Source organism: Ascaphus truei, chromosome 2, assembly GCF_040206685.1.
Source record: "Ascaphus truei isolate aAscTru1 chromosome 2, aAscTru1.hap1, whole genome shotgun sequence".
In the NCBI taxonomy this organism is placed as follows: Eukaryota; Metazoa; Chordata; class Amphibia; order Anura; family Ascaphidae; genus Ascaphus; species Ascaphus truei.
This window is the reverse complement of record NC_134484.1, coordinates 17,585,068-17,598,568: the sequence shown is the minus strand read 5'-3', so window position 1 is coordinate 17,598,568 and position 13,501 is coordinate 17,585,068. Positions and strand designations below refer to the sequence as shown.

Here is a 13,501-nt window from a genome sequence, read left to right as displayed (position 1 = left end):
CATTTAACAAACTAGTTAAATGAGGCTAAATTATATATTATATCCTACCGAAGGGGCCAACATCCTCACTCTAGCCATTTCCATGATGCTGTGAGATCCCTTAACTCTCTTTTCTAACTCCTGCAGCCATGGATTATTGTTTGTCAGCTGACAGAAAGAGCAGAGCATTAAAGATATCTAGAATGTAAAGGCCCAGCAGATCCAATGTTTCTTTCAAAGATAAACATGGGTAGATACGTTCAGTGATTATGCAAGCGTGATCCCCACTGACCTGAATTGATCTATTAATGGAACAGATAATGAATGGAGGTCAATTTCATGGTGAACAGCGACATCTACCAGAGTTTGTTGGTCTGCTGACAATGCAATACATATTGCTGACATCGCATAACAAACAACGACTTAGTTGGCTGGGACTGTTTGTGGCGATTAAAGGGTTAATCAGGCCATTAATAAAGGCATTATATTCGGCTGATTAACCCTAAGTCGCATTGGGAGTGAAGGGGTTAAATGTATGTGCATCACCCTGATGTGTTTTCCCCTACACCACCTTTCTTGTCCCCATTTTGCAGTCTATTCCCCGACTGTGGTATAAAGAATGAATACAAACTGTGCCATTAGCTTTTCGGACACAAGATGGCGCTGTGAGCGCTGAACCAAGCGCTGATTGAAGACGCGTGGCTGTGTATGGGAGGGCCGCTTTGAAGAATACTGTAGGTATCTATTTCTAAGCACTAGACCTCGCAACCGCAAAGTTAATTGAATAAGTGGTCTGCGGTTTAAACTGAAGTGGATCCTGACAAAATGTATCTCTTGCCTTGTTAGCGTCTTAACTTGAAAGGGAGAAAGTATATTGACGTGGGAAGTAGGTTAACCACGGAAACCACATTAGAGACCTTTCAATTAAGTAAGCTAACTGGCGAACGGAGTGGGCTAGCACTCTAATTTTTGGAGTGCAGCTCAGAATAAAGAAACCATGCACCCACATATAAAGTTTACTCCAGTGGCACAAGCAGAACATATTGTTTTAACAAACTGTATTACACTGTTAGTTTTAAATGTACAGTCAGGTAAAAACTTTTTCTGTGAGCCCGGGAAAAATCCTTTAGCATGCAAATCTGCTAAGGGTGAATGAGCTGAGGGTATTTTCCTCTCCGTACTTCAAAGAGCCCTTGCTATGTTGAAAAGCCTCAGAGACCCAAAGTGTGAAAATGGCCGGGATGTTGCTGAGTGCCAGATCCCGGTACTCAGCATGAGCCATTCACACTTTGTGACCAAACCCCAGTCTGAGAGCCGCCAGGTCAGGGGTGGACCTTATGGTAATCCGCCTGGGTGTCAGGGTGACACATGCGCTTTGCAAACCGGAAAGCCATTTTTGCCCATTCTGCAAACTCTGGGCAAATCGGGGATTGGTGGGTTAAATGTTCCCACGGAGGGGATTGGGCACGCATGCTAGCGATAGGACTGTAAACCCTATAAACCTGCTTGCCGAGCTATCCCCTGTGTGACTCATGACTTATCCAAGCATGGTTCAAGATCCCGTCCAAGTGCAGCGGTTCCAGAACGCACGGGGTTAAAACATCGTAACCAAGGATTTACCCCTACTGCAGGAATTCGTTAGCGCTGGGGATCTCAGAACCAACTTTTTACATCTGACTGAAATATCTGGCAGGCAAGTTGTGCCCTAACCAAAAGGATTTTAAACCAGAGACTTTATTTCTGCATCTTTCGTTCAATTGACAATTTATTTTGTTTCCCCATCCCAGTAAGTGATTATTAACTGTATTCTGAGGTTGTCGTGTGTTTGTCTATAAAGGAAATAAATGACAATGTATTTTGCCCGCCTTGTTATGCTCAATCGAGAATCCCTAAAATATAAAAGTGTTGATAAGTACTGGTCCACTGTGACACTGTTGTTCGGGTGTAGATCTCAATAAGTATGTTAGAAATCTTACCCTGTAGGGACATTATTGAAGAATGGATAAAATATATTTCCCCAATAATATAAATAATCTAGATATTGATAAGAATGGGAGTAATTTAAAACCTAAATCCAAATTTCATCCCAATGAGTCAAAAATGAGCTTCATAGATATGATGTTTATTCATAGCACAAAGTGATCAACAAAGAGTACCGTATATTCCGGCGTATAAGACGACTTTTTAAACCAGGAAAATCTTCTCAAAAGTCGGGGGTCGTCTTATACGCCGGGTATAGTCTTATACGCCGACTGGGGGGCGCAGCCTGTGCGGCGAAACCTGGGGGCAGAGCAGAGCAGTGGCAGGCAGAAGCTCCATGCTGCTGCTGTTTCCCTGTGCTTGCAGAGGGGGCGGGGCGTCCCTCTGCACACAGACACAAGCCCTCCTCTTCCTGTCTTTACTCCTCCTGTGTTCAGCAGCGTGGGGAGCCAAGCATGCAGTACAGTAGTACTTTCGTGTGTGTGTGTGTGTGTGTGTGTATATATATAGTGATGTGTGTGTGTGTATATAGTGATGTGTGTGTGTGTATATATATATATATATGTATAGTGATGTGTGTGTGTGTGTGTATATATGTATAGTGATTTGTGTGTGTGTATAGTGATGTGTGTGTATAGTGATGTGTGTGTATATATAGTGATGTGTGTATATATATGTATAGTGGTGTGTGTATAGTGATGTGTGTGTGTGTGTGTATAATGATGTGTGTGTGTGTATAGTGGTGTGTGTGTGTGTGTGTGTGTGTGTGTGTGTGTATATATATATGTATAGTGGTGTGTGTGTGTGTGTGTGTGTATAATGATGTGTGTGTGTATAGTGATGTGTGTGTGTGTGTGTGTGTGTGTATATAGTGATGTGTGTGTGTATATTTATATATATATATATATATATATATATATATAAAAAGGAAGAAAGAGGAGAGCGCGCACGCCCATAGCGTATAAAAGTTTTAATGAGGGGGAAGGGGGAGAGAGGGGGGTAAAAAACGCACTTACAAAAATGCAATAAAATCAAGCATATGTGATATATAATAATCACCACCATCCGGTTTTTCTGTAGACTCTTGGGGCAGTCCCAGGCTCCGTTGGTAAGGGAGCAACGTCACAGCAGATTCCCAGGGCTGGTAACACCATCCGGTTAAACTGCAGACTTTTGGGGCTGTCCCAGGCTCCGTTGGCAATGGAGCACAGTCCCAGCAAATTCACAAGGCAGGTGTGCTGTACAATAGTCCAAGAAAGAGGTCCCGTAATAGTGGTGCCTATAGCACTCGCGCCTGGATCAATACGCTCCAGCGCTTAGTGTAGACTCCAATGTCTGTGCGTCTGACGTCACGACGCTCCCTGACGCGTTTCGTCAGTCACGGCTAACTTTCTCAAAGGGATATCATGAGAGGGGAAGGTCCGGTATTATATATGCAACCTCATGATGGTAATTAAAAGAAGTAACCTCCCCTACTCAGCTGCAATCGTTTTTTGTGCTGCTACACACTTATACACACACATTTACATGTAATACAGATAATTAACCCTAAAAGGATTGGAGGAGATAGTTGGAGTAAAAGCAAAATTTCAAATTTACACTCTGAATACCAGTCTAAATCCCAATTCATTTTAGATGAATGGCACATATTGTACAAAAATACTTATATATACCAGATCACTTATATAAAAACCATAAATGTATACTATATGGAGGTTACTTCTTTTAATTACCATCATGAGGTTGCATATATAATACCGGACCTCCCCCTCTCATGATATCCCTTTGAGAAAGTTAGCCGTGACTGACGAAACGCGTCAGGGAGCGTCGTGACGTCAGACGCACAGACATTGGAGTCTACACTAAGCGCTGGAGCGTATTGATCCAGGCGCGAGTGCTATAGGCACCACTATTACGGGACCTCTTTCTTGGACTATTGTACAGCACACCTGCCTTGTGAATTTGCTGGGACTGTGCTCCATTGCCAACGGAGCCTGGGACGGCCCCAAAAGTCTGCAGTTTAACCGGATGGTGTTACCAGCCCTGGGAATCTGCTGTGACGTTGCTCCCTTACCAACGGAGCCTGGGACTGCCCCAAGAGTCTACAGAAAAACCGGATGGTGGTGATTATTATATATATCACATATGCTTGATTTTATTGCATTTTTGTAAGTGCGTTTTTTACCCCCCTCTCTCCCCCTTCCCCCTCATTAAAACTTTTATACGCTATGGGCGTGCGCTCTCTCCTCTTTTTTCCTTTTTAGATATCTTGTGGACGTGGTTGGTCCATATTGAGAGCTGCCGGAGACTCTGCATACCAGCACCTATACCATTCATTGGACTATTTGAGGACTGGTTTATCCTTTTTTGCATTTTTTATATAATATTGTTCATGTTTTTGTGGGCCTGATACTATTATAGGTCCACAATACTATATATGTGTATATATTGCTTATATAATTAAGGTATTTATCTATATTTACATCATATTGTTATAGCATATATATATATATTCATTGTATATGTTCTTTAGAGGCGCAGCTTTTTTCTTTGTTGTATATATATATATATATATAATATATAATATATATATATATATATATATATATATATATATATATATATAGTGGTGTGTGTGTGTGTGTGTGTGTGTGTGTGTGTGTGTGTGTGTGTGTGTGTGTGTGTGTGTGTGTGTGTGTGTGTGTGTGTGTGTGTGTGTGTGTGTGTGTGTATCCCAAACTCTATATTTTAACTGGAAAAGTTGGGGGGTCGTCTTATACGCCGGAATATACGGTACGTAATAATTTGGGAAAAAAATGTACATTAAATGTGTAACATGAAGAAAGAATGGCACTGAAGGAATTAACGAGAATAAAACTGGGGTTATTAAACAAGCAGATGCGGGGTAGAATCGTCATCCAAAATAGAGAAAATTACATCACGGAAACATACAGACTTTTAGGAGATGAATCTTCTTACTCGAGGTTGGAAGGCGATCGCACAATCCCCTACAAATATAATTTGGTTTAATTATTGCATAAAGCATCAAAGAATAATATTTTGAATTCCAAAGATACGAATATGTAAACAATGCAAACAATAAAACTGCAGTTCTTTATCACCTACCAAAGGTACACAAAGGATTGAAAGACCCGCTTAGACGACCCAATGATATCGGGCATACAAATATATATATATATCTTTAACATCGAATATTTCATAATACAGTATCTTGATATTGGTTTTTAAATCCTTAGTTAATATGAGATCATACATTAGGGATCGTACACCTTCAAAGATATAAATGGGAAAGTGAGTTTTTAAGGGCCACCTGCGATATGCAGACCTACATACTTCGATTCACCATAAATTTGGATTAGAAGCAGTAAAAAAAAAAGTTTGCATGAAGTATAATGTATTGAGCCAAACACACCGAGAATTGATTTTGGAATGTATTGCATTTATTCTGAACAGCAATTATTTAGTGTTTTCATATGATTTTCTTTTTCCAAACAAAAAAGCACTGCCAAGTGGACTAAGTTTGCCCCCAATTATGCTAATATTTTTATGGGTTGAGGGAATCATCATTTTATGTGGAATGATAATGCTTTCTTAAATAACATTAAATTTTACAAACATTTTATAGATTATATTGTTGAAAATGCAAAGATGTGGATTTTGTTTTACAATATATAAATAATAACGGGTTAAGGCTAAGTATTACATCAAAGAGCATCCCTAAATATATTGTTTTTCTTAGTCTCTACACCTTGAAATAGATGAAGATAATCGGATATTTACTAAAACCTTTCATAAAGAAACTGAGGAAAATTGTTATATTGAAGCCAGAAGTAACCATCATAAGAATTGGCTTAAATATATACCATATAGGCAATTTCTACGCTTGACAAGAAACTGTAGCAAACTTAATTGGAAAAGGTTGATAGAAATAAAATCAGAAAGTGATATGAACTTTAAAGAAAAAGATAAAGAAATCTGTATTCCATTTATTACAAATTACTGTATAATGAAGCATCCAATGAAATGTCAATAGTTTTTAATAACAATCGGAAACATTTGAAAAAGTGATCCAGTTTTGAATACATACAGTATTTACTGGATAATATATACCGGAGGAGAAATAAAAATATTTAAACCTATGGTATTTTTTCATTGTGGGAAATGTTGTATTTGCAAATATTAAGATAGCCGTAACGAAACTTAAATCAAATGCATCAGAGGTCATGTATCCAATCAGTTTATAAATTGTGATTCTACAAACTTAGTATATCTTTTAGAATGTGGCTGCAAGTTGCAATGAATGGATGAACTAAAACACCCCTTAAAAAGAGAATACAAAAATAGATAAGAAATATTAAGAATGGTTTTATGTTGCATAGCGCCAAGACATTTAAAGGAACAACATGGTAATGATCCAAGCATTTTATGATTTAAAGGTGTAGAAATAAAATCACTTTAAATGAAAGAGGAATTGATAATGTGAACACCTTGGCAATACAAGAGACCTTTCGGATATTCAATTTGAATTGTATGATAACAGAAGGATTCAGTGAAGATCTAGATCTCATTCCGTTTGTTGTTTAGAGTAATTTAGAGAGACCTGACAAAGAGAAGCACGTTGAGGTCAGACGTGATGTTCACCGCCATGTGTAGAGCCACAGTGCCGTTCAGTACGCCGGAGAAGGCGGCCCACGGTGGGCGGACGGAGAAACTGGGATGTTCAATCAGCCACGGAGGTTATTGATCCGGCATTGTGAAGCAAATAAGGACCCGCTACAGATAATAGTCTTACATGTGAGTTTTGTATCGCAGTTATTATTACCGTATATAAAATATATACTTTCTTATATTTGTTCTCATTTGGATAATGTATGCAAATATCCACCTTGATTTTAATGAATAAATATCGATTTTTTTACGTTTGTTTTTGTTATATTAAAAAAAATATCCATTTAAAATGTTTAGCTTATTAATGTTTTTTTTTTTTTAGAGAAATGTTAGATTTTTGTAGTTCTTGGATTCCCTGTTTAGAAGGACACAAATACAGACAATTTAAATACCATGTGTCAATTTACCAAATCACAGGGAAGTTTTCCCCCCTGATGAAGTGGATACTGCCACGAAACGCACATCGGCAGCATTATGCTTGTGTCGCTGTAATCAGCGAGACCCGGAGAGGAATACCGGTACTGAGGAGTTTGGAGGTCGGTAGTGACGTCACGGCATACTCCGTAGCAGCGAGGAACCGGAACGTTGGAGAGACGCTCAGATGGAGGTCTTACCGTACAGATAATCAGAATACAGATGGGAGGATTGGCCTCTTCTCGGTAAACAATGCGTCTTTTTTCTTTTAACATTCATTATAAGGGCATTACTTACCTGTGAAATGAAAGCCTTTTCACAAACAGTATTTGTATTACACTATGGTGGCCTTTTGTGCTACAGTACAGTACTTTGTGTATATTTTGTAGAAAAAAGCAAAACTGTCTGCTTGCCATCTTAACAATAAAAGGCTTGCTTTTTGGGGGGAAATGTACTAGAGCAGGAGTGGTCAACTTCAGTCTTCAAGGGCCATAAACAGGACAGGTGTTAAGGATATCCCTGTTTCAGCATAGGTGACCCAGTCAACGACTGAGCCACTGATTGAGTCACCTTTGCTGCAGCAGGGATATCCTTAAAACCTGGCCCGTTGGTGGCCCTTGAGGACTGGAGTTGGCCGCCCCTATAATAGCGGCTCGCTGAAATGATATCTTTGAACTGTTTTCTTACCTCTTTCAATCAGTTACATTTTAATAACTACTGATAAACATCCATGAAATGCACTACAAATATTAGCAGTTTTGCCTCTGAGAACTACAGCCAGACTAGATATTAGAAACAAAATAATTAGCAAGCATACGGTATGTATTTAGCTGGTCAGTGACTGCATCATTTGCTGGTTACATGATGGCTTTATTCAGTTTATTTCTGTTTGGGGTATGATATGGCCTGGTCAACTAATCACGTATTTTACTCAACAAAATATATGCAAATGTAATGAGTATCTACATGCAAAAATAATATCTTCAGCAGCAGCTATTAGAATGTAGAAATATTTGTACATTAACATGTCTAACATCGGTTACAGGTTTATTTACAAAGCCACAGCAGTCATTACTGAGCTGGGACAGTCATTTTTAGTTGGCTATTGCACCACTGTATCAATCTCCATAGTGTTATATGGCAAATATACTTTCATTTACAGTAGACTGTAAAGTAGTTATGTATTTACGCACCCGACTCGGGTACAAAAATATAGCATGATTCTAAATACAGAACTGACCCTTAGCAATTAACTGAGCCACTGATTGAGCCACATGTGCTGAAGCTGGGATATCCTTAAAACCTGATCTGGTGGTGGCCCTTGAGGACTGGAGTTGGAACCCCTCGTATACACTGCACAAACATTACAACATGAGAAAAGGATCTGGCCGCTCCTTCTCTTACCGTGCACCTCACAACTGGACAATCTACCAGAGACTCAAACAGCTGCCACCAGTCTAAGTTCTTTCTAAACTAAAGCTGTCTCACATTTTAATATTGTCAGTAACTGTTCCATACGTCTATAATTTCCATTATAATATATATTATCTCACTGTGCATGCAATGTATTTATATATAATGCATAACCCTATGTAACCATGTATTTGTCATCATAACTCTATGCCCAGGACATACTTGGAGACGAGAGGTAACTCTCATTGTATTACTTCCTGGTAAAACATTTTATAAATAAATAAGTAAGTAGGGAGGGTAACTTGTACTGAAACAGATGGACTAGAAAAAAAGGAACTAAAGTTGCTGGTACTACTGCTACTTGCAGTGTGTAAAGTAAATGTGACCAGGGTGCAAGCATATAGATAGTACTCACTGACTCAGTTGGTTCTTGACTCCAGGGCGTGCTTCCAGCCATAGGTAAACAGCAAGTTGATCCCAAGGAGAGAAAAGGCAGTGCACAGCAACAGGGCAAAAAGTGGAGTTCAGCACAACCACACAGTGGGTAAAAACAATGTGTTAACAAGGTGGCATGGAGGGCGCCACAAATGAAAGGGCATAGCAAACTCTAACGCGTTTCGGGCATATCCTAGCCTTTGGGATACCCAAAAGGCAGGATATGCCCGAAACGCGTTAGAGTTTGCTATGTCCTTTCATTTTTGGCGCCCGCCATTCCACCCTGTTAATACATTGTTTGGTTGTGCTGAACTCCACTTTGTGCCCTGATGCTGTGCACCACCTTTTCTCTCCTTGGGATCAACTTGATATTCCCCAGGTAAGCAGACAGATTTCAGCTGAATACCACAAATGCAGGGGACATAATGCTTTTAGCCCAATTGCTAGGACCACGTGTAAACATACACTTGTGTCTTTCCCACAGGCCACACAAATTTATCGAGACACTGGGAGACTTCAGGCAAATGGGCTCCTTTGTCCCATAATAGGGAAGCCAAAAAAGCGCCCTGTTCTGTACTAGAAAAAGAACAAATCCTGTGTGGAGAGAATCTACACCCTTGAGCGGTAGGACAAAAATAACTGATATGAGGCGGTGAGAAATCAGCTTTATAGGGACTGATGGAAGGTGATTTGTTCAAAGTTTTGTTGCTCTCTATGGCTGGGCGCGGCTTAATCCTTATTCATACAGTTTGTACTGGCATAGGAGGGTCGTAGAGAGAAAAATATATTATGTATAAAGAGAAGGTGTATCTTTCAACAGAAAATAAAATGTCATACTCCTTTGATTTTAATGCACTGCCTCCGACTCCTTGAGAATGGCTAAAAGTTGTTATTTATAATCACAGACCTGAGTTACTGGGTGAGATGGATGATATTTATCCCCATTGAAGGTTGATTTAGTACACAGTCTTGACCCCATTCTGCCGGACTTCCTAATTGCCCTAAATTTGCCATCGACCGAGCTAGGCATTCAGCTACCTATGTAAAAATGGCTGAGAATCAGCGACAGTTTTTAAACAATCTACAAAAAGCTTCTATTAGGCAATTTCCTGTCAAAGAGGCTTGCAACGCATTGCTGTAGAAACACAGCTTTGGAGTGCATGGCCAATGCCTCTGGCAGGAAAGGGGTTAGTTATACAGTATAAATAGCTGTGCATTGTAAAAGTATACTGGGCAACTGAAGTGATACGGTAAGTATTAAAGTGAGAGTGTGATGTCACAATGAATAGCCATTTAATTCTACTACTCAACCTAGGTATAACTTGTCACAACAATACAGAACTGTGGAAGGATCGCTTGATACCACTTTTCGGCCTCAATTTTCCAAAGAAATGGCTTAGTTTTGCTTCAAAAAAATCTAAATATTGTATAGGTTTGGGGTTAGTTTGTTTGTAACCAGTATGTGTAAGTAGTTTGTTAATTTACTTATATTGCAATTGAGCGTGTACAAAAACATCTATCACTGTTCTTCACTCTGCAACAATCAAAATCATTTTATTTACCAAGACAGCAGAGGTTTAGACTGCAATCAAGAGAGAGATGTCTCCATTCTTAAACAGGTAACCCCCCAGAAGGCACACAGAAAGCCTGCAATTCGAAGCTTTCAAAGGAGCATCAGGACCTGGGAGCAAAATCTACCCGCACATTCATAAAATGTCTCCCTATTATACAAAACGTATCAGTTTTGGGGTGCGAACGTGTTAAGAGAAACAATATCTTTAGCTGACAATTCAGATTACAAAGTACAGTAATTGAAAATACTTCTTTAATAAAGCATGTTTTGAGCTTCCGATTGGCTGTTTTAGTATCTTTACTAGAATTATAGAAAAATATATTGTGTTGTAATAATTTTGAAAATAATTGATGATCATGACACCTTCATTTAATAACGGCTCATTATAAGGAATACAGATAATAAGGGGATAACATAGTTGTATTTGGTACCTCAATCTGTTTCATTGCTTCTTCTTTCTGATGTATTTGCTCAAGGTCATCTTCTGTGATCTCATCCTGGCTTTGACTCTGGTTCTGCCATAGCTCATCGCCACCATTGAAAATCTTTTCATCATCTGCTAGATCCGAAAAAGGGGTCCGAGGACTCTATAGGAACAAGACAGAAGCACAGGAATAAGCTTGACGTTAGTCTGTGTAACTGCATTGCACCGAGGTATCTTCTGAACTTTCAATGGGTGATGTCCAAGACTATCATAAAATATTACAAACAAATGCAGGCTAAAGTGGATATCTTTTAATGGCCAATGCTGAGCCATTATAGTCTGTGTTGGTAATACCTGCCCGAAGAAGGTCCTGAAAGCTTGCAATTATTTTATCTTTGTTTCCCACATACCAGGGGTTCCAACTCCAGTTCGCAAGCCTTCCCTCCCCCAAAACGGGTCAGTTTTTTTAGGCTATCCCAGCTTCGGTCAGAAGACTGTGCCACTGATTGAACCACCTCAAGCAGAGACTGATAAAGCCACTTGTGCTGAAGCAGGGATATCTTTATAGGGAGGTTTTGAGGCTTGGAGTTGAGAACCCCTGCCTTAAGTACAACTCTTCACACACTGGGTAATTTCAGTGTACACTTCTTTCCCAGAAAGAGGTGGGATAGGTGTAACAAAAGGTTGACATCACGTGTGTTATTTTCGTTTTTGTATTTTCTTTTACAGTAAGTTATCTGCAGGGATGCTCTTAATACCTTAATAGTGAATCATTATTTTATATAGGACTTACTTGCATGTACTGAAGAATACAAGCACAATGCATCTTTAGAATCTGGTCATCCAATATCCCAGTGGTAAAACGCTTTCAGATCAGCTGCTTCTCCAAGTACAGTTATCACATCTCTGTATATAAAACGCACACTGCTAATCAACACCCCCTGCTGATTAAGACACTTTTCTACTTCTGACTTTGATACCAGCAATGCTATGCTAGCCACACCTCTACTGGAAGGTTACAGTCATTTCATTGTTGCCCATTATAACAAAGTACTGAACATGTGAAAAAACAGGACATTCAAACATACTGTAGAGGAGATGGTGCTACATAGCTGCATATCTCTTCCATTCAGCTGCAATCTCAAGCATGTGGGCTAGAACTATTGGTGCTGCAGAATTCACACCTCCCCACCCCACTACGTTATAGTAATTCATGTATGTTACTGATTTTGTATCTATAGCACCCACAACCCAAAATTTGTTCCTGCGCTCCTGACCTGGATAGCTGGATGAAGCCCAAAACATGCCAATTTCATGTCTGCATAAATACCCATTTGTTTTGAATCGGTGACCCTCTCAAATGTATTAATGTCCCAGTCTAAATTAAATGCGAGTTTTACAAAGTTCCCTATCCTGCAACCTTGCTAAACTCTTAAGTGATGACAACTTCAGCAGCAGCTGGAGACAAATCTGAACACATTTAAGCGGCAACCAGTGAATGGCCAATGCAACTGGCACTGTAAGGCGGATTGTACAATGGAGCACATTTAAGCTAATTAAAAATAAATAAATCAGCAAGGACCTCTTAGCAGCTAATCCTTAACGGTGTCCCTATCCAAATTCTGAATTAATTATCGAAGGTATTGTTTCACTTAAAAACTGCAAAAGAAAGGTTCAACCTATTCAATAAAAGCAGAACATTTTTGACTTGCATGCTTAAGACATATTCCAACTGAAACACACATCTAGAGCTGCACATGGTATACAAGAATAGCAAAACGTGCTTTTGTTCATACTTTTGTAGGCTTATCCACAATGAGCAACAAGAATGCCTTATTAATCCCGTCATACCTAAATTAACAAAAACCACCTCAGGACATGTCTCGGGAGAGCCTGTCAAGTAAATTCAAATGCAGCACTCATTCATAGGGATAAATAGTGGATTAGGAAATACTGAATGAATCCATTAAAGAAGCATGCGAGTAGGTGCACCGATAACATAAGCGACCTATCCTTGAAATTCTACCTTGAAAGCTTTCACCCCAGCCATCATATTTTTCAATGACATGGTATAATTAAAAGCAGCATTTTTCAGTATGAGGGAAGTGTTACCCAGTACTCTTCGGACGTGTTACAGAACAAATAGTCCGTGTCATGCATTTATTGCTGAAGAGGAGGTCCAGTGCGCAGTAAATCCTAGAACATGTATGCACAATACAACATAAATAAATGTTATGTCCCTCAGTTGCCCATCCATCTTAGTTAATTACAGAGCTGAGAAAATACCCGTATTCAACCATTCTCTTTCTTGTTCCGGGAATATTTCAGCTCTATTCACTGGAAAATGGCTTTAATGTTCCCAAGCGAGGGACCGTCCATGGTGACCAGTCAAATATCAATGGAATCACTTACTCCTCAAGATCATACTTTATTTTGTAGAGAGTGGTATATATCGGGCGCAAAGTTTCAGGACTTGCAGCCTCTTCCCAGGTGTAAGGGTGTGTGCACTTTTGTAGTGCGTCCCATGTAGTTGGACCCTCTGCACTGACCCGATCTGCACCCAATGTGAAGAAGGACATTACTCGCATTACGAA

At 39.5% G+C, this 13,501-nt stretch overlaps 1 protein-coding gene across 8 annotated transcripts in view; it reads right to left on the bottom strand.

Moving 5' to 3' along the window:
• TSNARE1 (t-SNARE domain containing 1) overlaps positions 1 to 13,501 on the bottom strand; it is a 593,698-nt gene that overhangs the window by 218,748 nt on the left and 361,449 nt on the right. For all 8 annotated transcript variants that reach the window (XM_075581607.1, XM_075581590.1, XM_075581622.1 and 5 more), the window contains one exon: positions 10,915 to 11,070. In XM_075581607.1, the coding sequence (XP_075437722.1) occupies positions 10,915 to 11,070 (156 nt within the window). The remainder of the gene's footprint in view (positions 1 to 10,914; positions 11,071 to 13,501) is intronic.